We start from the raw sequence: 27471 nt of genomic DNA, 5'->3' as shown, positions 1-27471 counted from the left end.
TCATCAGTTTAGCATAAACCGTAAATGATTGCTCTAGACTTACTCTTACGGCGATATTAAACATGTATGGGGCAATCGCGGTTTACATACACAGGAGCACCCTGTGCATGCGTTTGCATTTTTAAAAAAAAATACGCCTCCTATGTGATGGAGACATCAGAGGAGGTTTTAAATCTCAGGGTCTCCCCTGCCCTCCGCTAGGGTTAAGCCTGGTACACACTTCGTTTTTTGTTTTTTCCAACCCAGCGGGCTGAATGGGGGGGGGGGGGGGGGGGACTGAAGAGCTCAGAAGGAGCTGATGTACTAACTATCTGATGTTAGTACAGTGATCTCCCCTGCTGAGCTATTGGTGGACGACGACCCCCCCCCCCCCCCCCCCACCAGAACACACCAATCAACGCTGATCAGATGCCGATCAGCAGACCTTTTTCTTTATCGTACATAACGGGACACAGAGCCACAATAATAACTGTATGGTTTATATGGCACCTTCAGGTGATGGACACTGGCGCACCCTAAACAGGAAGTTCAATTCCCCATATAACCCCTCCCCTTACCGGGAGTACCTCATTTTTTTTGCCAGTGTCTTAGGTGTTGGTCACGAGTAAAGATACGCTGTGCTGAGCTCCGCTGGAATATTCCTTACTGGGGCAAGCCATGCAACCGGATCCATTCAAAGTGTCTTTTCCAGACCAAATTGAATGGTACCCAGGCCTCGTGTTCGAAGAAACAAGGTTTTACCTCCTAAGGCTTCTCTTTTTAGAGAGCTGGACCCCGGGATCCAGTATTAGGTTTTTCCCTTATCGTCTTTCAGGACAGCACTTGAGAGAGTGACTCCTCCCCTTGCCAACAGGAAACACCTCTTCCACCAAACTTTAAAAGGAGGCTCCTTTCCACACATTGTCAGTTTTTGTGTTTCCTCCGGAGGGAACACTTCGTGGGGAAGTCAGGGCTCTCAGGTGCTGTCCTGGGAGCTCAGGTTTCCTGGATTTCCATCAAACACTTTTTTACCTCATGAGAGCTGTTCCTCCCATTCCACAGCTGAGGTGAAGTGCTGCTGGCTGGGCTCCCTCTCCCTCTTCATATGGGCTCAGGGTGAGTCCGACTGTCGTGGGCATCGCTCCTAGGCGGCGGCAAGACAGGCGGTGGCCGTTTACTATATTTTTTTTCTCAGGTCCACCGCCTGTTGCTTATTGCACCGCCGCCATCTTGGGGATGGCAGCGGGGCTCCATCCGCCGGAAGTGAGGCATCCGGAGGTGGCGGCGCCCACGGAACAGGCGTGCGGCGTCATTTCCGCCGGAAATCGCAGAGGGAAAGGGGAGGAACGGGGCTGGTGCTTATTTAGCGGTTCTGGTCCGGCGCACTGGCGCTATTGGAGTCCGGAACCGGCGTTTAGCCACACAAACACAGCAAACGCTCCTCGATGGAATCGATGGCGGCAGCGAGTGGGACAGGCACCAGCAAAGCCCAGGTAAGGTGCAGTTGTATACTGTCTTCCTTGTACTGTGGGGTCTCTCTCTCTCTATCTCCCCCCCCCCCGGTGGCAGGGGCCTGTCTGGGCACATAAAGCAGTTAGCTCTTACTGTGCACCTGTGGTGAGCATCCTTGGGTATAGGACAGGTTGTCTCACTGGGATGGTTTCTTTTGTCTCATGGCAGGCCAAGAGCTCTGATCCAGTGGCAAAAAGAAAATGTCCTTCATGTAAATCCAAGCTACCTGAAGGATGGAAGAAGACGTTATATCAAGCTTGTATTGATTTGCTAGTTAAAGAAGAAGCTTCTTCCGCTTGCAGCGACTTGATTGCATCGGTTAAAAAGGAACTTGATGCGACTATTCAATCATTTCGCTCTTCCCTAGCAAACCCATCCCTGAGTCAGCCTACTACCTCACAGTCCTCCCAAGGCTCACTTATAGTCCCGGCGATGGAGACTGAGGCATCTCCTACCCCAGAGGGACATTCCCCCTCTCAATCTGAGGATTCTGATGAGGGTGAGGAAGGAGAAAATTTACCTTCAAGATTTAAATTGTCTTTAGAACAGGTAGATGGCCTGTTAAAAGCAATCTATACCACACTGGGTCTGGTGGAGGAAAGAAAGGAGTTATCTCTGCATGATAAAATGTATGCAGGGCTTAGCGAGCACAAAAATCGCAATTTCCCAGTACACTCTGTTATTTCTGAAGCTATTAAGAAAGAGTGGGCAGAGCCAGAGAGCCTTTCTTTCCCAAAGCCTTAAAAAGGCTTTTCCCTTTTGATGAAGATCCAGCGGCAGTTTGGAACAAAAACCCCAAACTAGATGCCGCGTTTTCCCAGGTCTCGAGGTCTACAGATTTGGCATTCGAGGACATGGGGGTGTTGAGAGATCCCATGGATAAAAGGATGGATCAGCTACTAAAGAGGGCTTGGCAATCCATCATGGGAAATCTTAAACCTACTATGGCAACTACAGTGGTATCCAGAAATATGGAGTTCTGGTTAGAGCAACTTAAGGCCCATATCTCAGCAGACTCACCAAAACAAGAAATTTTGGATTCATTTTCAACTCTGTCTGCCGCTGTCGCATTTATATCTGATGCTTCAGCGGAATCAATTAAAATGACAGCTAGATCTGCTGCCCTAGCCAACTCAGCCAGAAGGGCTCTGTGGTTGAAAACTTGGCCGGGGGACGCGGCATCCAAAAACAAGCTGTGTGGGATACCGTTCCTGGGTGACTTGCTTTTTGGACCTGATTTAGATGCGGTTCTAGATAGAACTGCTGATAAAAAGAAGTCTTTTCCCATCAAAAAGAAAAAGCAGCCAGTTAAACGGTTTTTTCGTTCCCAAAGGGCTCAAGAACAAACCAAACCCCAGGAGAAAAGAAAAAATTGGGCATCGCAGAAGGGTAAAGGCAAAGGAAATGTCCTTTTCCATCCTCCTGCAGCCTCCGGTAAAGCACAATGACTTGTGCGTACCAGTGGGGGGAAGGCTTCAAAGTTTCCTTCCCCTTTGGGCCAGCATGACAGAAAGTCTATATATTTTGGACATGCTGTCCCAAGGTTACAGGATAGAGTTTTCGGATCGCCCACCAGAAAGATTCTTTGTAACAAACCTACCAAGGGATCTAACAAAGGCTCTGGCCATGAAGAACCTTTTAAAGGATCTGAGGCACCAGAGGGTAGTGATACCAGTATCCCCAGAAGAACAGGGTCAGGGTTTCTATTCACACATATTTCTGATAAGAAAACCATCCGGAAACTTCCGTCTTATCCTCAACCTAAAACCCCTGAACAAGTCAGTCCTATACAAAAAGTTTTGTATGGACTCAATTTTCACGGTCAGAAACATTCTGACAAAAGATTGTTTTATGGCATCAATCGATCTGAGGGATGCTTATCTTCATATTCCTGTAGCACCTCAGTCCCAGAAGTTCCTGAGGTTTGCGGTGAATATGGGCAAGGAGATTATACATCTTCAGTTCAGGGCCCTTCGGCCTGTCGTCAGCTCCTCGTATTTTTACGAAGACAATGGCGGAAGCTCTCGCCCCTCTTCGACTTTAGGGGATTGCGTTAATTCCATATCTGGACGACCTACTCTTTTTTGCCCCATCCAGGGAAAAGTTGCAGGAGGATTTGAACAAATCCCGCAGTCATTTGGAGTCACTAGGGTGGATAGTGAATGTTCAAAAATCAAATTTCATCCCAGCTCAGCAAGTACTGTTTCTGGGTTATTTGATAGATTCAGTGGAGCAAAAGATTTTTCTCCCAGAAGAGAAAAAGATCAAGGTCCAAAGGGTAATAACGGCACTACAAACAAATCAACTGATTTCAGTCCGAAAGGTTATGTCGGCTCTGGGGACATTAACCTCTTCAATGCCAGCCATCCAATGGGCAAGGCTGCATTTCAGGACTCTCCAGAGGTTCCTTCTAAGGACATGGAACCACAGGACGGAGAGTTTGGATACAAAAGTAAAGATTCCCACCAGAGTCAAACGTTCACTTTGGTGGTGGAAAAGTCAGGTGGTACTGCAAAGAGGTCTTCTTTGGTCTTTTCTGACCGGGAAAGTGGTCACAACAGATGCCAGTTTGCAGGGATGGGGGGCCCACATGGGTCAAGCCTTAGCGCAGGGAACATGGTCCCAGTTCGAGGCCCAAAGATCCTCAAATTGGAGAGAGCTGAAGGCAGTTGCCCTAGCATTAGCTTTCTTCTCTCAAAACCTCATAGGTTGCCATGTCCAGATTTTGTCGGACAATGGCACGGCCATAGCCTACCTGAACAAACAGGGAGGCACAAGAAGCAGGGCCCTTCACTTACTGTCAGTAGAGATTCTGGAGTGGGCGGAGAACCACTTACTATCTCTATCCGCAGTCCATCTAAAAGGCACATTGAACGAAGTAGCGGATTATCTGAGCCGACAAAAAGTTCAGGAATCAGAGTGGAGTCTGAACAGGAAGGTGTTTGCATTAATCACCAGTGTTTGGGGCCTTCCGCAGGTAGATCTGTTTGCTTCAAAACAAAACACGCAGCTCCCGAATTTTTTCTCCCTTCAGAGAGACATTTGCTCTCAGGGGATAGATGCTCTGGCACATCCGTGGGATTTTCACCTAGGGTATGCTTTTCCTCCATTCCGATTAATCCCTCTAGTGTTGAGGAAAATACTGAAAGAGAGAGTATCAATCATTTTGATTACTCCATATTGGCCAAAGAGAGCTTGGTTTTCCACGATTCTGCAGTTGGCAATCAAACCATGTTGGCATCTCCCGCTCAGTCAGGATCTGTTGATTCAGGGGCCAGTGCTTCATCCAGGGGTAGACAGGTTAAAGCTCACTGCCTGGTATCTGAGGAGCAATTAATGAGAAGCAAAGGCTTTTCAGAACGTTTAACTGCTACGTTGCTTTCCAGTAGGAAAAAGGTAACCAGGGATATTTACGCCAAAGTATGGAAAGTCTATGTTTCTTTCTGTCATTCAGAACATAGGGGGGTTAAAGACCTAGTTTCAGTGCTGGAATTTTTGCAGAAAGGTGCAGACAAGAATCTGGCGGTCAGCACTCTTAAGGTGCAGGTGGCTGCCTTGGGAGTTTATCTGGAGAGATCCTTATCTTCAGAAATTCTGATCATGAGATTTTTCAAAGCACTTTCCAGGTCGAGACCGGTACCGGTGAAGCATTTCCCAAATTGGGATCTCTCGGTGGTTCTGCAGGCTCTGGCAAAATAACCATTTGAGCCTTTACAGGCCATATCCCTAAAGAATTTAACTTTGAAGACTATTTTTCTGGTCGCAATTACTTCAGCAAGAAGGATTAGTGAACTGCACGCCCTATCAGTAAAAGCCTTTTTTGTCAGTTTTTCCTGATAGAGTTGTCCTTAAAGTAGATCCGGGGTTTTTGCCAAAAGTGGCAAGCTTTAGTAACAGGTCTCAAGAGATTACTCTACCAACCTTTTCTGCTAACCCTTCAGGTGCAAAGGAAGAGCAGTTTCACAATTTAGACGTAAGACGTATCCTATTACAGTATTTGGAAGTAACAGGAGGGTTTAGAGTTTCAGATTCATTATTTGTTCTTTTTTCTGGAAACAAGAAAGGCCAACAAGCATCAAAAGTTTCATTGGCTAGATGGCTTAAGACAGCTATTTCTATAGCCTATTCTCAAATGGGTTTATCTTCCCCGCTGGGAATTAGGGCTCATTCAACAAGAGCGCAGGCCACTACATGGGCAGAAAGAGCTGGTGCCACCCCAGATCAGATTTGTAAGGCGGCTACGTGGTCAAGCTACTTAACGTTTGTCCGTCATTACAGACTGGATCTCCTATCTGCAGGTGATCAGGCTTTTGGCAGAAAGGTTCTGCAGGCTGTGGTCCCTCCCTAGGGGGGTAAGTCTCTATTATCCTCTCAAGTGCTGTCCTGAAAGACGATAAGGGAAAATTCAAGTTAGACTTACCGGTAACTTGTTTTCCTTGAGTCTTTCAGGACAGCAGTATCCCGCCCTATTGTTTTTTTACATATATATATACTGTGACTAATCATATCTCGATTATGTGTTCCAGTTTGGGGCCGGAGGTTCTCTACTACTACTGACAATGTGTGGAAAGGAGCCTCCTTTTAAAGTTTGGTGGAAGAGGTGTTTCCTGTTGGCAAAGGGAGGAGTCACTCTCTCAAGTGCTGTCCTGAAAGACTCAAGGAAAACAAGTTACCGGTAAGTCTAACTTGAATTTTTAGCCATATACCTGGCGGGGTGCTTTTTACAGGCCCAGGGCTGTGGATCCCCCGATTATTTATTTATTTTTTTTAAAGGGGGCCCCAGTCCCTGAAGGTTTTTAACGGAGCCCACCGTGAGTGGTAAAGATTGGGTCTATTACCACAGATAAGGGAGATTCCTAGGGAATTTTTCTAATTCTTGTGGGCTTTTCTCCTTTTTAAGTAAATGTTGTCATGCCTATAGTCACCACCAGGGGCTGTCAAGAGCACATACCTGTTCCATACTTGTCAGTCTCACTCTGTGTACAAGCTGCATGCTTCCTCCGGCCCAAGCTCCAGCTTAAGACGTGGGAAAGAGGTGTTTTTTTTTTTTTTTTTTTTTTTTTTTCCTCCTAGGAATGTCTCCCCCACCTGGATAGCTTTACTCCAGGCAGAGGGAGCATGGCGTCAGATAGTGGTGTGCTGCACCACTCCTGCTTCCATTACGGCGGTTCCCCTCGGCAGCTCTCCTCCTCTCCTCCACCACAGTCCTCCTCCATGTCATCCAGTGAGGATCAGAGCCCGCTTGCGCAGGAAAACTATCTATTTTAAAATAGATGAGTGGAGGGGGGGGCCTTAGCGGCGTTGGCGTGCTTCAGCGTCCACAACGCGGGCTGTATAGCTATAAAACGCACCTTTTTTTAGGTGCATACAGCTAAAGGAGGGACACAGAGCGGATGGGTGGCATGTGAGTGAGTGACACAGGTATTCCCAGGCACATTTACTTAAAGCATCAGGCTGAGCTTAATAGCAGCTGCAGTTGCTGGACTATTGCTCAGCAGTGGGTGCATTTTTTTTTTTTTTTTTTTTGGTAGTACCTCTGCGTTTGTGCTCAGCACTATGTCTAGAGGAGGTGATTCAAATGCCACAAAAACCAAGGACACAAAGGGGTTGCCCTCAGGTCCCTCTGCAACACCATCCCAATCTAAGGAGGCTGGTCAGAGTGAGCCATCGGGGTTATCAGGGGCTGCAATTGCTTCTGACACTTCAGCCCCTGTCTATATAACTGAGCAGGCTTTCTCCTCAGCTATGAGTGCTTTAGAGGAAAGATTAGTGGCTTTAATCACGTCTTCACACAGTGGAAGAAAATGTATTCGGTCCCCTTCTACCACCCAGGATCCTCAGACGGAGGAACAGTGGGAGATGGAAGATGAATCCCCCTCAGAGGACTGTGAACAAGCTGGTGATTCCTCTTCCGAAGAATCAAGTGGAGAAGGACCTTCTTCAGCTTCACATGCTGAAAAGTTGAAAAAGTGGAAAATAACTGCGCATCAAAAGAAAATGATAATAATAACAATATGTGCTGCAGAGTCCTATATGTGACACAAACACACAGAAGTTAGATTAGAAAATTGATGACTCGCGCTTGAAACAAACTACAACGTGTATAACTGAAAAGTATTCCCAACCTCATTGAGAGCAAAATGTAAGAGAACATATAAGCATAAGGTAATATATGACAAAACCAGGTGCAAGGTTTGAAAAGTGATCCAACCTCCCCTTAAGCAAATAAAAAAATATCTACAATGATATATCAAAACATTAGTGCAAAAACATGAACGTGAAGGGCTGCAATATATATTGCAAGCAAATAAATTTAAAAATAATGAAAAACAAGTCCATATACAAAAACACCCAAAAGTGATGTAATAATGCCAAATTGTCAGATTATATGAAATCCCAGATGTGTGGCTCCACCACCATAGATGAAGTGCCTGGCCGCTTACAAGAACCCCATGACCCCCCGTTACAGAGGGTCTAAATGGGCTGTGAAATCCTGCTACTCCGGACCGCCAGGGAATCAAGATGGAAGCTGGAATGGGACATCAGGAGCTGTGGTGCAGATGGATGGATCCATAGGGAAAAAGAGGCTCAGCCCTCAGCAGAGTAATATCATCATAAAGAGAAAACAGAAGAGGGCTCCAATAGTGTAAAATCAGGTGATATTTATTAAAAAAATATAGTAAACACTCACATATAAAATTAGGAAAAACGTCCTCTAATGAAAGACAGTCTGTGGCACCGGCCGGATGTTCAGACAGCCCGTCCTGCTGGAGTTACGACAGAGGGAGGTGATGCGATGACACCGCTCAGCCCTACGCTGCGTTTCGCAAGAAAATTGCGTCTTCCAGGGGCATGGGTGGCACATCACGTCACCTCCCTTAAATAATAAAAATAATAAAGTAGAAGCCTCGCTCTGGGTTCCATCTAAACCGGATTTCCGCATTAGCCTGAAGCGCAAATGGCTAGATACAGGCGCGCATGCGCGCCCTGAATCCCGACCTCCATCATGCGATGTTGCGTCGGACGGTTAACTGAAGATACCCAGGATGAGGTTTGGCAGAATGCATATGCGCTTGCGCGCCCTGGATCCTGACCTGCATCACGTGATGCTGCGTCAGGTGGCTAACTGGGTCACTCTACTGCGCATGGGCAGCAAAGACCAAAAAAAAAGGGCAATAAATAAATAAACACCGGCCACTCATAAAAGATCCATCGAGTTCACGCACCATGCCCCGCCAAAGCAAAAGGTGCACACCCCAGAAGGACCCACGCTCCACCACAACAACATGTGTCCACACCGGGGCGGACAATCCAAGTCCATACCGCAACATGTTGTTAAAAATCTAAGTGGTGACACACATAAATGAAGCATGAAATTGGGGCCTCCGGGGACATGAAAGAGGGGACCCCTGGTGGCCATCCTAGAATTTGCATGCAAAAAAATGTTTTTATATTTGCATGAATGATGAGTGGATGGATATGCATGTAAGTATAAAAATAAAAATGTGTATAAAAATACAAAATTTTTTTTTTTTTTTAATATTTAAAATAAGATGAAAAGATAGAAAAAATGAAAATATAAAATAAAGCAATGGGCCAGTATATACTAGAAATATAGAAGCCCCAAAGTATTACAACATAGGCTAGACCCAAAAAACCCTAATGAGAGTTCCCTCCCACAATCTCCAAAACAAGAAGAAAGTGATTATGTTGGTGCATACCACCAAAACACTGTGATTAAAAAAAAAAATCAAAGGCTCATCCGGCGCTCCAGTTATGAGGACCCAGAGCGATGACTTTGACAATAGATTCATAAATTCAATATGTATACACTGCATAATCAAACACCATTGATGTATTTGAAAAGGGAGGGGGGGGGGGGGTAGGGGGAGAAAATAGGAACCAACAGTAGGTTAGGCGTTATTAATAAAGGCATTCACGTCTGTATCGACGTTCATGCCAAATGGCACGTAACTTTTGACTTTATATATCCAGGACATCTCTAACTTGAAGATCTCCCTAATAAGTGGACTGCCTCGCCAGTGGGGTTTGTACTTATCAATCCCTACAAAAAATGTCTTAGAGGGGTCTCTTCTGTGGACCTGATCATAATGCCTGGAGACAGGATGTTTATCAAAACCTCTTCTTATATTCCCTATGTGTTCGTTTAAACGGACACGTAGGGCCCTTTTGGTCCTCCCTATATATTGGAGCCCACAGGGACATTGTAGGAGATAGACCACCCCTTCGGAGCCACAAGTAATAAATGGTTCAATATCATGTGAACACCCGGTGCTAGTGGATGTAAATGTCGTGATACATCTAGATCTGTTGGCATTAAGAGAGCACGCTTGGCATTTCCCACACCTATAGAACCCAGTCAGGGAAAAAGGAGTCTCTCTTTCTAGCATTAAACCGACTTTTGTCGCAAAAAGTGATCATGGTGGTCCCCATGGAAGAGCAGGGGTCGGGGTTTTATTTAAACCTTTTCACGGTACCAAAACCAAATGGGGATGTCTGACTCATTCTAGATCTCAAAGATCTAAACCGTTTCCTGAAGATTCGCTCTTTTCGCATGGAATCAATCCGATCAGTAGTCTCCATCCTACAAGGGGGAGAGCTTCTGGCATCAATCAATCCAGGATGCATACCTGCATGTCCCTATTTTCCCCGCTCACCAGAAGTATCTGCGTTTCATAGTAGAAAAACTTACTTTTCAGTTTGTAGCCTTGCCTTTCGGTCTAGCTACTGCTCCTCGGGTGTTTACAAAACCTTTGGCCCTTCCTCTGGCCAGATTAAGGACTCAAGGTATAACAATAATAGCATACCTGGACAACCTGCTCTTAATAGACCAGTCAGTAGTCCGCTTGGACCAAAGCATGTTCACCACAGTCAACTACCTGGAATACCTAGGTTGGGTCCTTAACCTAGAGAAATCTTCTTTAAAGCCAGTAAGAAGATTAGAGTACTTGGGTCTGGTCATAAATACAGCCCAGAAGATGGTGTTTTTATCCCAGGCAAAGATCAGCGCCATAAAAGAGCTGGTTCAGGGGGTCAGTGCAAAGAAGGGTCCTTCCATTCGCCTTTGTATGAGGTTGTTGGGGAAGATGGTGGCTTCATTCAAAGCAGTTCCCTATGCTCAGTTCCATTCGAGACTGCTGCAAAACAGTATCCTATCTGCCTGGAACAAGAAGATTCAGGCACTAGATTTACCAATGCGTTTGTCGCCAAAAGTGCGTCAGAGCCTCAGTTGGTGGAGGATATCCGAGAATCTGCAGAAGGGAAAATCCTCCTTACCGGTTACCTGGAAGGTGGTAACAGATGCCAGCCTTTCAGGTCCTGGTAGAAGTGTCTGTCCAAGGGAAATGGTCCAGAACCAAAAGGACCTTGCCCATCAACATTCTATAGATTTGGGCAGCGCGTCTAGCCCTCAGGGCCTGGACATTCAGATAGCAGGACTCAATACGACAATGCCACAGCAGTGGCTTATATCAATCACCAAGGGGGCACCAGAAGTCAGGCAGCCCAGGGAGAGGTAAGCCATATCCTAACCTGGGCAGAAAAACATGTGCCGCGCATATCGGCAAGCTTCATTCCAGAGCTAAAGAACTGGCAGGCAGACTAAGTCGCCAGCAGTTGTTCCCGGGGGAATGGTCCCTTCACCCCGACATATTCCTGGCTATATGCCACAGATGGGGGATCCCAGATGTAGATCTGTTTGCATCCAGGTTCAACAACAAAGTCGACAACTTTGTGGCAAGAACAAGGGATACACTCGCATGTGGAACAGATGCGTTGATGACCCCGTGGTATCAGTTCTCGCTGATTTATGCATTCCCTCCTTTTCTGCTGCTACCTCAACTTCTTCGCAGGATCAAGCGGGAAAGGAAGTCTGTAGTTCTTGTAGCCCCAGCGTGGCCCAGAAGATCTTGGTATGCAGAAATAGTAAAGATGGTCCATGGCCCCTACCACCACGTCCAGGCCTGCTATCGCAGGGACCAGTGTTCCATCCTACTTTACAAACGCTAAATTTAATGGTTTTAGCTATGGAAACCCACATTCTAAAGAATCGTGGGCTTTCAGGCTCGGTGATACCTACCTTGATTAATGCAAGGAAGCCAGCTTGCAGAGTCATTTATTATAGAGTCTGGAAGGCATATGTTTCCTGGTGTGAATCCAGGGGTTGGCATCCTAGGAAGTATGTCATAGGTAGAATTCTTGTCTTTCTGCAAATGGGGCTAGAGATGAAACTGGCCTTGAGTACTATCAAGGGCCAGGTTTTGGCCTTATCAGTATTGTTTCAACGTCCGCTTGCTTCGCATTCTTTGGTCCGAAGCTTTATACAGGGGGTAACGTGGCTTAATCCACCGGTTAGAGCACCCCATAACCCTTGGGACTTTAGTTCTGTCGGCGTTACAGAAACAGCCTTTTGAGCCGATACGACATATACCTTTGGTCCTTTTGACAAGGAAGCTAGTTTTTCTGGTAGCCATTTCTTCTGCAAGAAGGGTGTCAGAGTTGGCGGCTCTTTCATGTAAAGAGCCATATTTAATCGTTCACAAGGATAGAGTAGTATTGCGTCTTCATCCTAGCTTTCTGACAAAGGTGGTTTCAGGTTTTCTCCTAAACCAGAATATTGTTTTACCTTTGTTTTTTCCAGAACCATGTCCTAAGGAAGAAAAGTCACTACGTTCTTTGTAGTGAGAGCAGTCAAAATCTATTTGAAAGCGACTGCTCAGATTCGGAAAACAGATGTTTTGTTTGTGTTGTCTGAAGGTCCTAGGAAAGGACAGGCAGCCTCGAAAACCACTATTGCCAAATGGATTCGGCAGCTAGTTATTCAAGCTTATTGCTTGAAGAGGAAGGTTCCACCTTTTCAGGTCAAAGCGCACTCCACCAGGGCTGTTAATGCTTCGTGGGCAGTGCATCACCAAGCCTCCATGGCTCAAATCTCCAAGGCCGCAACCTGGTCTTCAGTCCATACATTCACCAGATTCTATCAGGTGGATGTAAGAAGGTATGAGGATATCGCCTTTGGGTGCAGTGTGCTGCAGACAGCAATATAGGTCCTCAGGTCTGATTGTACCCTACTTTTGTTTGTGTCCCCTCCACTCAGGTGGCATTGCTCTGGGACATCCCATACAGTTATTACTGTGGCTCTGTGATTAGGTTTGTTTTAATCAAGCACACATTATGCTTGATTAGCTGCTGCCCAACCACATGCTGAGCACTTCTCGTTTCATAAACGGCAGAGGATATCATGGTAAGGATGTTCTCAATCTCCTCTCCCTTGCCCTCCTGAAATCATTTGATGTTGTCCCGGCTCCGAGAGAGAGAGAGAGAGCCTAAGAACCCAAGGGAAGAAGGGTGTGGGGTGGGAGGAAACTCCATACCATCCGCACTGTAAAAGTGATCAGATGGCTCTACAGCCGCCCAGGTCACATTTACATGACAGCTGGTAGCCGGGTCAAGAAAACAAATACAAGCTCATGGCTGCTACTGGTGATGGTAAAACTTATTGATAACGTTTTCTGCGTTTTCATAGACTGTACAATCTGCCTTTTTTGTACTCCATGCACAACGTATGCTGCATTAAAGGCATGCCTATGGTGATAATTGTCACTGTTGCCAGTGGGCTTATGTCAGCTCTTGGCTGAATTTTCAAGCCCTCAAATGGCTGGTGTCATACCTGATGTCACATATGCACCATTGCACCATTATGGCCAATGCAGATCAGAATAGAGACCAAGATGGTGCTTTCATTGGTGGATAGGAAGGTTTGGTTCTGCAAAAATGAGAAGGACCAGGGAGATGGTGTTTAACTTTTTTATTTTAATTTTTTGGATAGGGTTTAAAGGGTCAGGTGTCGTCAGGGTTTGTTGCTGTCTGTTTCACCCACTTGTCCTGGTGACCATGAAGGCAGATCTCTTCTGTGGGGGTCACAGTCAGAAGCAATAAAACCTTCTAATGTTGTGCTTTTTCCTACTTTATCAAAAAATGACCTTCTGGCTGCAATTCCAATTTTTCAGAGAAAAGTTTGAGAACCAATAAACCTTACAGAACAGTTCACACTCCGGAAAGTTAGGTCACTCAATACTTGTGCAGAAATTTTAATTACAGCAGTGCTCATGTGAATAATGCAATTCCACCTAAATGTATATAAATTGTTATTTTCTTTAAGGATCATCAATGAACTGATTGGAAACTTGGTGGGCCATCTCTACTTCTTCTTGATGTTTAAATATCCCATGGACCTGGGAGGCAGAAGTTTTCTTTCCACGCCAGAGATTCTGTAAGTAAATGGCGTTGTTTGATGTAAGGCCAAACAAAATGTTATGAGGGGCTAAAACCCACAAAAGGAAACAACAGTTCGGAAGGGAACCAATATTTGAGCTTGCCCGGGGATCACTGCCACATCCCAATTAAGGAAAGAAACCAAAAAAGGAAGTGTGCCCCAAGGGGGATAATATGGGCAGTGTATCACCGGGCAATGGATGGATGGTGCAAGCGTGAAATACACAATTAATGTTGAAAGTTTTATAACACAGGTTTATTAAGTAGAAAATTAAGTAGAAAAATATACACACAGATCTATAATATAAAATCGCATGAGCGGAAGAGACAAAGAACAATGGTAATCGAACTGCTAACATGCTTTGGTATACTATCCCAGTAAATTCAAAGATAACCTGCTGGGGTGAACATACGACAGCACATGATACTCTACATGTTTCGGAAAATAAAGGGGTTCTATCCCCTCTATATAGTGTGTTTCCTTCTTCAGGAGTTTCGGGGAAGCAGTGATGATATTTTTCTAGAAAGGATAAAAAGGGATATATATGTATATAGGTATAAGTCAGTCACTGTATTTAGCACCAACATAGGGTATAAGACCATTATGTCTGAGAGTATGAGAGACTGTTTGAAATACAGACAAGACATGAGGACAGAGCAAAATCGCAGATTGAGCGAACATATCTATACAGAAGTACTCACGAAGCATATGACTCTTCAGCATATATACTGTACACAGGTATACCACGAGAAGGACTCCCACTTCCTAGGGTTCGGAAGATTACATCAATTAGTTAAGGATCCAAATACTGGATATGATTTGAAGAATGGAGACCAGAAAGGAGAGTATGGGGAGATTTGCAGATTCTGGCCTTGACAGAAATCCCTACAGGGACGGCAAGCCAGGGCTCACAAGAGCCACCACTGCTGAGCGGACCACAAACACACCTGCAGAGTCAGAGACAAGGAAGAGGGGGTTGTTTTGAGAGATATGTATCCCATATTCAAGATATAGGGCTAATAGAGCCTTAACATTAAATGTCCTTTCACAGCACAGTGTATAAAACACTGAGACATGTTTGTGATAATCACAGTTAGGATTGACATACCTGGTCTCTGATGTTTCAATGTAAACAACTCCTGCAGGGAAGGAATGCTCCTCTCGGCTGTGTAGCAGAGAAGAGAGTGTGTGAGGCCAATACTAAGTATTCTATTTGGTGTAGGGTGTAATACTTGCAGGCCAATCATTAGCCTGCAGGGCGGGGTAGACTTAGGTGGCTGCAATACAGCTGATTGTCAGACCAACCGGAGCGTAATGTCCGGAGGAGACATCAGCTGTATGCAGTTGCGTTCGTAATAGCCGCCCACTGTAGCTCCTCGGCCTGGGCGGCGGCCGACGCCAACGCGTCATAGGACGCGGTGACGTCACTCGTCGACAGAGGCCGCCGACACGGAAGGAGAGCAGTCTGATGGGGTGAGGATGGGAGATCCCCAGTGCGCAGGTGCGAGACAGGGCGTCGGGCGCGTGCGCATCAGCGCTGCTGGGGAGATGCCGCTGTCCCCAGAGAAGGGATACAGAGGTCTTTCCGTGCCGGGGAGCACCGGCGAGCCATCCCCAGGGGCACATTGATCAAAGCCACATCTATGAATACAGTAATTTCATTGGTATGGTCGTTTTTAAGGGAATTTAAATTTGACCTATTCCGGACTGTTCAGAGGTGGGAGTTCCATCTTTACAAAACGTTCCTGGAAAATCACAAGCATGTATAAATTTCCTTAATATTACAGTACAGATATATATATATATATATATATATATATATATATATATATATATATATATATATATATATATATATATATATATATATATATATATATATATATATATATATACACAGATACAAGCTGGACAATAAGATTTTAACACTGGTTAGTCCTGTGAGCACATTCTATTCTTTATCATGGGAATAATTGATTGTCCTTTAAACACATCAATGTGAGCCTAATGCAAAGACAAATGGAAGACATAAAAAAAAAAAAAAAAAAAAAAAAAAGGGGTAGTAATAAAACTAGAATGATAGGGTAAAGGATAAGAGCGGCAGCCCAGCATGTGTAATCTGCATTGGGCATAAGACTATTGAAATGGAATAATTTTATAAAAAATTAAATTACTTAATACATAAGCACAGGAGATTCAGGATATTGGGTGCTTGAATGGAAGATAGGACAGAATGGCTTGGTGGAACAAGCCACTGTCCTATAATTCCTTGTCGTAACCACCTGTGGAGAAGCCAGGAAGGAAGGGTTTAAGATTGAACGCCTCATTCAGGCCAGGTGGCATTGTCGCATTCAGATTGGATATCCAGCGGAGTTCCCGCTGTAGGAGGATCTTGTTAAAATCCTCTCCTCGGGAACTTGGATGTAGCCGATCCAAAATTAGTACTGAGACTTTGGGACACGTGCCACCATGTACCTGGGCTACGTGTCTCCAGAAGGGGAAGTCAGGGTCGGCAGATTGCATCACCCTAAGGTGTCGATAGATGCGTTGCCATAATTTTTGTAAGGTTTTCCCCACATAGAAACAGTTACAGTGACAGGTCAATAGATACACCACTCCCGTGGTTTGACAGTTTGCATAGTGTTTCGGTATGAAACGTTTGCCGTTAGGCAAACATATATTTTTGCGTGTATCCATGTATCTACAGTATGCACATGATCCGCATTGGAATGTGCCCAGCGTAGTGCAGGGATCACCTCTATCCTGTCCCTTATACTCACTTTTAATTAATAAATCACCTACGGAAGTGGCGCGTCTATATGTTATTGGGGGTCTGGGGGGTACCAGAGGGCCCAAAGTCGGATCTGAAGTTAATAGATGCCAGTATTTTTGGCAAATATGCCTAATTTTTTCATGATCGTTCGTGTAAGTTGTAATGATTCTAGCAGGGGCCTCAACAGTGGATTTAGGTTTAGGAATTAGTAATTGACATCTCTCTTTCTGATTGAGGAGCATTCCTTCCCTGCAGGAGTTGTTTACATTGAAACATCAGAGACCAGGTATGTCAATCCTAACTGTGATTGTCACAAACATGTCTCAGTGTTTTATACACTGTGCTGTGAAAGGACATTTAATGTTAAGGCTCTATTAGCCCTATATCTTGAATATGGGATACATATCTCTCAAAACAACCCCCTCTTCCTTGTCTCTGACTCTGCAGGTGTGTTTGTGGTCCGCTCAGCAGTGGTGGCTCTTGTGAGCCCTGGCTTGCCGTCCCTGTAGGGATTTCTGTCAAGGCCAGAATCTGCAAATCTCCCCATACTCTCCTTTCTGGTCTCCATTCTTCAAATCATATCCAGTATTTGGATCCTTAACTAATTGATGTAATCTTCCGAACCCTAGGAAGTGGGAGTCCTTCTCGTGGTATACCTGTGTACAGTATATATGCTGAAGAGTCATATGCTTTGTGAGTACTTCTGTATAGATATGTTCGCTCAATCTGCGATTTTGCTCTGTCCTCATGTCTTGTCTGTATTTCAAACAGTCTCTCATACTCTGACATAATGGTCTTATACCCTATGTTGGTGCTAAATACAGTGACTGACTTATACCTATATACATATATATCCCTTTTTATCCTTTCTAGAAAAATATCATCACTGCTTCCCCGAAACTCCTGAAGAAGGAAACACACTATATCGAGGGGATAGAACCCCTTTATTTTCCGAAACATGTAGAGTATCATGTGCTGTCGTATGTTCACCCCAGCAGGTTATCTTTGAATTTACTGGGATAGTATACCAAAGCATGTTAGCAGTTTGATTACCATTGTTCTTTGTCTCTTCCGCTCATGCGATTTTATATTATAGATCTGTGTGTATATTTTTCTACTTAATTTTCTACTTAATAAACTTTTGTTATAAAACTTTCAACATTTAATTGTGTATTTCACGCTTGCACCATCCATCGCCCGGTGATACACTGCTCATATTATCCCCCTTGGGGCACACTTCCTTTTTTGGTTTAAAACCCACAAAAGGGGGGAAGGGGGACTTTGCGATACCCAGAAGACATAGAGTATGTGACATTAGAATAAAATACAATGTTGAATAAAGTAGCATTAAAATAACCCCTAGTGGACAGGGAGGCAGTATAGAAAATACCACACACATATATGAAGACTAGAACACTGGTTACTGAAAATTAACAGCACAGTAAAGCGCACTGATCCCGGATGCATGAGTCCAGAGCACTGATGCGTTTCGACTGGTTAAGCCTTCCTCAGGGATTAGAATCCAGTAGCATATTGAGGGATCTATTTTAAAATCAAGACACACATCTAGATGTGCTGGAGGTCTCCAGGGGAAGAGGCAGCAATGTCATGAAAATTTTCCATATGTCCAAAGTACAAGGGATATAGAAGGCCACCCTAAGATAATTGTAAAATCCTTCCGTCCCCTCAATCGTGGCTCTGCCCACCATCATTTTTGATAGTCCAGCAGATGCACAGATAAGCCAACTGGTTCTGTTCAGCCTCTGGGATTTGGCAGAGCCCTTCGGCACCTCTGTGCATGTGCCAAACTGTGCTCATGTATATTGAGAGGTCCCAGGCCTCCCTCACTTCACCATCCTTGCTCATGGAAAACCTGCACATGCTCAGATATTCCAAAGGTCTCTACTTTGTCCCAAGGTGAGAGGAGAAAGTGCTTTACTTTACAAAAATACATACATGATGATCGTACATGAGTGTGATCGTACATGAGTGTGAGTGTGGTTGCTCATCTCAAATGCAGAGAACTGAGTTTTTGGTCTGGCCGGAGCAGAGAGCAGCATGGTCAGTCACTGGAGTGCTGGACAGAGGAAAAGGGGGAGGGCACAGCTGGCTTCGGCTTTCAACCAGGCACTGAGACGCAGAGAAAGCTGCCAATCAGGCAGCTGGATAGATCCCAACAATATTGTTGAGAGCCTTCCAAAATAAGGAGCAGCTCTGCCTCATCAGCTGATAAAATATAGATAGATAGATAGATAGATAGATAGATAGATAGATAGATAGATAGATCTAGTGAGGGAAAAGGGTATTTGATCCCCTGCTGATTTTGTATGTTTGCCGTCTGACAAAGAAATGATCTGTCTATAATTTTAATGGTAGGTTTATTTTAACAGTGAGATACAGAATAACAAATATCCAGGAAAACACATTTCTAAAAAGTTATAAATTGATTTGCATTTTAATGAGTCAGAAGTATTTGATCCCCTATCAATCAGCAAGATTTCTGGCTCCCAGGTGTCTTCTATACAGGTAATGAGCTGAGATAAGGAGCCTTCTCCTTAAGGGAGTGCTCCTAATCTCAGCTTGTTACCTGTATAAAAGACACCTGTCCACAGAAGCAATCAATCACATTCCAATCTCTCCACCATGGCCAAGACCAAAGAGCTGTCCAAGGATGTCAGGGACAAGATTGTAGACCTACACAAGGCTGGAATGGGCTACAAGACCATCGCCAAGCAGCTTGGTGAGAGGGTGACAACGGTTGGTGCGATTATTCGCAAATGGAAGGAACACAAAATAACTGTCAATCTCCCTCGGTCTGGGGCTCCATGCGAGATCTCACCTCGGAGTTTCAGTGATCATGAGAACGGTGAGGAATCAGCCAGAACTACACAGTAGAATCTTGTCAATGATCTCAAGGCAGCTGGGACCATAGTCGCCAAAAAAAGAATTGGTAACACACTACACCGTGAAGGACTGAAATCCTGCAGCGCCCGCAAGATACCCCTGTTAATGAAAGCACACGTTCAGGCCCGTCTGAAGTTTGCTAATGAACATCTGAATGATTTAGAGGAGAACTGGGTGAAAGTGTTGTGGTCAGATGATACCAAAATTGAGCTCTTTGGCATCAACTAAACTCTCCGTGTTTGGAGGAGGAGAAATGCTGCCTATGACCCCAAGAACACCATCCCCACCGTCAAACATGGAGGTGAATAAATGCTTTGGGGGTGTTTTTCTGCTAAGGGGACAGGACAACTTCACCGCCTCAAAGAGGCAATGTACTGTCAATTCTGACCACCTTCCTTCAGCCAGGGCATTGAAAATGGGTCGTGGATGGGTATTCCAGCATGACAATGACCCAAAACACACAGCCAAGGCAACAAAGGAGTGGCTGAAGAAGAAGCACCTTAAGGTCCTGGAGTGGCCTAGCCAGTCTCCAGACCTTCATCCCATAGAAAATATGTGGAGGGAGCTGAAGGTTCTAGTTGCCAAACGTCAGCCTTGAAACCTTAATGACTTGGAGAGGATCTGCAAAGAGGAGTGGGACAAAATCCCTCCTGAGATGTGTGCAAACCTGGTGGCCAAAACGTCTGACCTCTTTGATTGCCAACAAGGGTTTTGCCACCAAGTTCCAAGTCTTGTTTTGCAAAGGGGATCAAATAAATATTTCACTCATTGAAATGCAAATCAATTTATAACTTTTTAAAATGCGTTTTTCTGTGGTGTGTTTTTTTTTTTTTTTTTTTTTTTTTTTTCCCATGTTCTGTCTCTCGCTAGACTGACCATTTCTTTGTCAGTGGGCAAATGTACAAAATCAGCAGGGGATCAAAAACTTTGTGTGTGTATAAAAAAAATTTCTCCCCAGCTTACCTGATACTGAGATGGCAGCAGTTAAGATACTGAGATGCTCGCTCCCCCACACAGAGGATCCAGCATTGTCTTGCTGGGATCCTCTTTCCTGCAGCCACTGCCAGTTCCTGCACCATTTTCCTTTGTGACATCACCAGAAAGCTCTGCTGGCTCTTCCAGGTTCTGGCACAACTTACCAAATATGCACCGCTAGACCGAACCCGTAAACGTAAAAAAAAAAAAAAAAAAATTATGAGCAGCGGAACAGCCAAGTCACAGAAATTGGTGAAGATCCACTATAACTGTTCTGCATTTTAATATATTTTTTTTTTCTTTTTGTTCAATCAGAATCTTAAAAATAAGGGAACATTTTTTTTTTTATTTCCAGGTACCGCTGGTTCCCAAACAGAAGAGGAGGAGTCTCCGGATTCGGTGTCCCTCCTGCCAGTGCCAGACGAGCAGCAGACGATCAGGCAGGAGGCGGTGGTGGGCGACACAACTGGGGTCAAGGGTTTCGGCTGGGTGACCAATGAAAGGAAATCGCCACCTCCTCCTCAGAAGGGGAATTTTGTGTGATGAACTTTTTACATTTTACTTTACCTTTTGAACTTGTAAGGAAAAAAAAACTTATGCAAGAGGCAGTAAGTGCGATGACTGCTGACGACACAAATTTTTGTATCTGCGTTACGCGTCTCAAATCTGCATCTACAAGTTTGGCTGTGGTGTGTCACCTGATTGCCACCCATTTTTATTATTTAAATTAGATAATCTGTGCCACTTTATCTAGCTTGGTAAGAATAGTCTATATAAGTTCTGTTTTTGCATATTATTGGGGAAGGAGGAGATCACGTGGCGAAAAGTGTTCGTTCTTTGGAGTTGATGCCAACAGTACCGAAAAGCTAACCGTTTGACCACTCAGCTTGGAAAGAAACAGGCCACTGAACCCTATGTCAGTCCAAACCAAGTTCCTTCTGTTATTGTTAGAAGGGGTGAATAACATCTACAAATGTGTGCCGATTAAAATCTATTCTACGTAAGATTCAACAAATGTTAAGTTGTTGCTGTTCACAATTGAAAGTGCATCTTCTAATCTAATTTTTGTTACTATCAAATTGGTGTGGAAGCTAAACTCCAGGCAAGAGACTACCGATATTGTTTGAAAACATGTGAGATTATCATACCTTCAGCAGATTTTTCACTTCTGTTGGGATCCCGTTATTATAGCCAGGTCCTGGACCTCTACTGCAGTTAAGCAGCACAGCTTGGTCCAGGACACACCCACCCCCCCCAGCCCACTGATTGGACAATAAAGGATCAGCTTTACACAATGTCATCCCTGAGCTTACCCTTTCATGTAAGCACATTGAGTATTCAATAAACGCAGCAGCTGAGCCTGATTGTCTGCTAGTGCTGCCTCTCCCCCCTGCCTGTCAGTGTCTTGTTTTATAGAGGGTTATAGGAAGATAATATAAAAACCCATCCAGGCATTTTGACTATTTAAAAAAAATGAAAAAATATATATATTTTTTTTTCCTTCCTGGAGTTCAGCCAAGTGAAAAGTAAAGGCTATAAATTAAAGTATACAGAAAAGGCACCTCCTTGTTTTTTCTTTTTGGATAAAGCAGGGAAGGATTACCACCATCAGATTTTTGCTATCTACATTACATTAGGAAGACTTCCCTCCATTTCCTGTCCTGTAGACTCAGCAGGAAGTGAGTCCATCTTCCCAATATAAGGGAATTCTCTTCTATGAACAGTTGTCTCTGAAATAAGTGTCCCCATTGGAAGATTCCCTTCTCATCCTGTTCTGGTGACCAGGAAAATTCAAGTGAATCTCCCCAACAGAGACCTGGAGATAAAAAGCTGTCAGGGATCCTATCCCCTCATTTCTCTCATTTAAAAAAAAAAAAAAAAAATGTGTACGTTCAGTTTAATACTACTGCCAAGAGTACCATGAGGTGGCAGGAAATCTCTTCTTTGGCCCTTCCAGGGCCAAAGTGAGCCCTGATGTGCCCATGTAAATTCTCACAGTTTGAATGTTAAAACATAAGGTAGAGATGCTACTTGCTGATGTACTGTCTTTATGTATACAGTGGGGAGGTCCCAGGGGCTTTATGAAAGGTTAAAGTGGTTGTAAACCCTTCTTTTGTGTGAGTTGGAAGAATAAAAATACCCCCAAAAAAAGGTTGATGGGACTTTCAAGGAAACTGAGTAATTAAAAAAAAAAAAACAATTTTATTGAATACAAAAAAAGGATATACAAAATGACAATAAGAATATAGACCTATAAATAGAAAAATATGTAACAATATAACCACTAAAAACAATGGTGTGAAGTAGTCATGATGCTTGTGAAGTTTTCCCACACGGCCCCTTCTTTTGTGAGTGTTTTACCCTATAGGTAAGCCTAGAATAAGGCTTACCTATAGGTAGTGGAAATATCCCCTAAACGTGCGCCGCTTAGGAGATATTTCAGTTGTAGTGGGCCGATGATGTATTCAGCGCGTGCGCTGTGAAGAAACTGGCCTCCGTTCCGTTTCTTCCCCCAGCGTGTGCCATTACTGACGTCACGCTGTTCCGGCCACTCTCAGAGCCGGAGTCCACGGCCCCCGGCAGGATGAGGGGCAAAGATGGACGCAGCCTGCACAGGGGACAGCGATGGATTCGTTTGCAGGTAAGTGTCACATAATGGGCTAGTATGCGATGCATACTAGCCCGCTATGCTTTTAATTTGCAGGGAGCAAAAGGAAGTAAAACCCATTTGGGTTTACTTCCTCTTTAATAGCATTTGTTGGGACAGGTTCCCCCTGCTCAATGTGAAACCGCAGTTCTCCGTTACTTGACACCTTCATAAACTCTGTGGGTCCCCTCTTCTATTGAATGGCTGTACAGGTCATGCAGGAGCAGAGCATAGCCAGCATATGGAGAAATGGATGTAGCTTTTCCAAATCTATGGGGTTTTATGATGCAGCTGGCTTAACCAAAAGTATTGGTTAAGTTACTTTGTGGTATTCGATGACGACCGCTGAAACCATATAGGGAAATGGCATACTTTTGATGTGTCAGTTTGTTATTCTACTGCTGCATTTACGTAAAGGGCCAGTAAACCTTTCAGAAGCTTACGTTACCTGTAGACAGGAAATTATTGACTAGAGCACTAATAACCATCAGCAAATGCCTGACGCTTGTAAGCACATGTAAACATTGTCTAGGCACATCAAGCACTTGGGCATTCATTTCATTGGCCAGAATAATAATTTGTCCTGGCCATTGAAAGAAATTCACACTCAAGCGCTTGACACGCCTATCGTTAATGTATGATTACAGGCGTCAAGCATTTTTTCTGCCAAAACTCTGCTGCTTCTAGATGCACTGGCAGTGAGGGTTTTTTTTCTGCCTCCTAAATGTTTCAACGCCTGTGTGCATGGAAGCATAGCCTAACATGCAGAGATATTTAGAGGCAGACAAAAAAAAACACCAGACGCCCTTAACAGCACCATTATAAATGTCCAATTTGGATGAGGCCTTGAGGCTAAACTCTGGGGCAAATTTTTAAAAACTTGCAGTAGAGCTCCCCACACTGCAAGGGGTAAATGCATGTTCTTTTCTAGGGTACCCCCATTTACCTCTTTCTTTTGCAGCAATACCAGCCACTGCTCCTCTTGGAAAGATGTGGGAATTTGAATTAATTCAACCGAAAGAACATTTGTGAGGTCAGATACTGATGTTGGAATGGAATGCTGATTTGTGAGCCCGGTCTCTCACCAAATTGATCCCAAAGGAGTTCAGTAGGGTTGATGTCAGGGCTCTGTGCAGACCATTCTGGTTTCTTCACACCAAACTCCTCAAACCATGTCTTTATGGATCTGGCTTTGTACACAGGGACGCAGTCATGCTGGAACAGAAAATGGTCTTCCTCAAAATGTTACCACAAGGTTGGAACCGTGCAATTATCTTGGTTTTCCAATGTTTGTCAATGGGGATTGCATAGTTATAAGCTTGCTTTTGGAATGGAATGTCCAACATAGAAATGGGATGGATTCCCAAAACTTTGGCCGTACATTTCTGTAGATCAGTGGTCTCCAAAATGTATTCCTTTACTTGCCTTATCTGGCCCAGGGATTCTCAACCAGGGTTCCTCCAGAGGTTGCAGGGGGTTCCTTGATCAATGGTCTCGCTCTCTTGCTCTCCCTCTCTAACATTCATTTTTCAGAAGATTGCATGTCAAACTATAGACTGCCTTTATCTTTGGGACGATTAGGTCTCTGATGAAAACCATTCACTAGTGGTCAGTGGGAAAATTGCCTCTTACATTGGTGGTCAGTGGAAAGCATGTCCCAGGGTTGCCAACCGCCAGTAAATTTACTGACCGTAAAAATCAGTTTTGTTTTTACAACTGCCAGTAAATATCAAGGGCTGATAATTTCATGCTATGTTGACTTAGGTGTAAATTGAGCAAATTACCTTGTTCTAGGTATTGTCATTGTTTCTATATCATGTTTATACTGTTCAAATATTCACTGTGTTAGTTTTGAATAGGAGTTCTGTAGTTTCTCAGGTTGCCAGTAAAAAAATGTGCTCCGCCAGTAAATTTTCCATGTTTTGCCAGTAAAAAACGCTGCAGGAGGTTGGCAACCCTGGCATGTCACCTACAGTGGTGGTCAGAATGCCACATTTTACAGATATCTAAAATGATTATTGGTGTCATGCTGCTGGCTCTGCCAAGTGGCGTTGGCCCCAAAACTATGCATGGACCATTAAATAGGGGGTCAATATGCCACTGCTCAAGTAACCCCTAAACAACCTCTGGAGGATTCCTGGTTGAAAATGGCTGGTCTAGACCTGGGTTTCTCAACCAGATTTCCTCCTGGGGTTGCTAGATGTTCCTTGAGCAATGAGCAATTTCTGCCGCTCAGATAAGTTCCCACTGACACCGTTGATCTTTTTAGCTATCTATAGGGGGGGATTCTTCCCAATGACCACAAGTGTATAGAACAGTGTTGGCGAACCTTGGCACCCCAGATGTTCTGGAACTACATTTGTCATGAAATGTAGTTCCAAAGCATCTGGGGTGCCAAGGTTCACCATCACTGGTATAGAGCATTCTTCCCACTGACCATCACACAAATGTTTTATGAGGTGTAGATTTTTAGTAGTAGTCATTTTTAGCAGGGCTTACCTGAGACCAGTAAGTTACTTCAAGGGTTCCTCGATGATGAAAAGGTGGAGAGTCTGATTTGGTCCTTGGGGCACGATTTCACTGATTTGGCCCTTGGGGCACGATTTCACTGATTTGGCCCTTGGGGCACGATTTCACTGACCCCAACGATGGGGCATTATTTCTCCCACCAGCGATTTGGCAGCCTTACTCCCACAGACACTAGCGATCGGACCCTTTTCCTCCCACTGATACCAACAAAGGGGCACTATTCCTCCCACTAGTACCAATGATGGGGCATTTTCTACTCCCTCTGGGCAAAGTTTGGCTCCCCTGAAGTCTGAAGGGCATTAAACTGACCCCTCGTTTGGAAAGATTGGGGACCACCTGGGCAAGTGATTCCAATACAATACATGGTGTACAGTGCCCCCTAGTGGATTCTTAGTTTATAAGCATAAAGAATACCCTTTGGCCTTTGACCGCAACACTGAAAGCGCTTCCTTGTGGCGTTTCTACCAGTAATTTTAAAGTAAAAATGACAATGATATTTTAATTTTATCACAAGTTTTTTCATTGTGCTGTCCTTCTGACCTCACCCAAATGTTTCCTAAGTGGCATTTGTGGAGATATATATATATATTTTTTTTTTTTTTTAATGGTCACATGATCGATAAATTAAAGAAAATTTAAGTACAAAATCACGTCATTTAAAAAATGTGATATTATTGAATGTAACCCTTTTATCTAAACTGAATGTCTAATGCAATGATCCATTTTTGCTGTATGGTAAAAGTTCCCCCCTCCTCTGTTTCAAAGATAGATAAAAAAGAAAATTGCGTCATTGGCTAATAACAAATGTTCGAACAACTTTGTACACGCTTATTCACATTTAACCAGTTAATAAAATGGAGTGGACTTTCCCCGTGTGTTAACATAAGCTAATGTTGAAGCAAAACGAAACCCTCCTATCCTTTTCAGCCAAGGAAGCTGCCATCTTGGCCTCTGATCTTCAACTGCTATGATGCTGCACATGTGATCAGTTATGACTCCAGACATTTGATGGTTTGACAGTTTAGTTGAGAGCACATCCAATGTTACAGCATTTCCAGAACGTGACGGGAATGTAACTGTTTTTTGAAGCCATTATATTGATGGGTTTAGTTCTGCTTTAAGTGTCGCAGCGATAGATAAACTGTAAACAATGATCTGAAAAATCTTCCTGGAGAAAATGCTGTAGCAAGCTCCCTCCAGTGCTTTTCAGATAACAAAAAACCTAGGCTTTTGTTTCTTTGATATCTGCTGCAGAGTAGTTCAACCAATATGATCCTTCCGAATGCCTAGGCCTTTTCTTCTGTAAGTAGCACTGAAGGGAGCCTGGGGCAATATGCTAGCCCTTCTATCGTGTCAGGAATACTATTAACATAACTTTGATTTGCATTTCACTGTATTCCCCCTTTAATTGAATACTAGCAGGACCAGAAAGTCTCATCTTCGCCATCGCCTGTGGTCGGATGTAACGTCTTTACTACTGCGGCGGACAGTTTAAAGCTTGCCTATGCTAACTTTGATCATTACATAGAACCTGATGAATCGGTGAAATCTTTCTATGTATTTGCCTCCAATCGTCTTCTTTTGTACAGAGAATCTTTTTTTGTAATGAGATTTTTGTTTGTAATGTTTTAAATTAAAGTTTCAAAAGAAATGTATTTCGCTTTCTCATTTTCTTTTCCATTCATGGTAGAATTCTTTCTTTTTTCTTGGGAAAAATTTAAATGGTTTGCCTTGCATTAATGAGTGCAGATTGCTAAAGTTATTTGAAGCCCTGTGTGCTTCAGGGACATGTTTTGGGGAGTAATAAGGCTTTGTGTTGATGTTTGTGACGGTTCTAAGATCATTCAGAATCTAAAA

At 44.0% G+C, this 27471-nt stretch overlaps 1 protein-coding gene across 2 annotated transcripts in view; it reads left to right on the top strand.

Moving 5' to 3' along the window:
• DERL1 (derlin 1) overlaps positions 1–27269 on the top strand; it is a 63316-nt gene extending 36047 nt beyond the window's left edge. Inside the window, exons 7-8 of one of the 2 annotated variants that reach the window (XM_073632195.1) lie at positions 13673–13783; positions 20754–27269. In XM_073632195.1, the coding sequence (XP_073488296.1) occupies positions 13673–13783; positions 20754–20931 (289 nt within the window). In that variant the 3' untranslated portion in view covers positions 20932–27269. The remainder of the gene's footprint in view (positions 1–13672; positions 13784–20753) is intronic. The other variant, XM_073632196.1, reaches the window with a different exon arrangement.
• The last annotated feature ends 202 nt before the right edge of the window (positions 27270–27471 follow it).

This window comes from Aquarana catesbeiana, linkage group LG05 (assembly GCF_042186555.1).
Source record: "Aquarana catesbeiana isolate 2022-GZ linkage group LG05, ASM4218655v1, whole genome shotgun sequence".
NCBI classification, from domain to species: Eukaryota; Metazoa; Chordata; class Amphibia; order Anura; family Ranidae; genus Aquarana; species Aquarana catesbeiana.
Note: the sequence above shows the minus strand (reverse complement) of the source record. Positions and strands in the feature narration are given on the sequence as shown.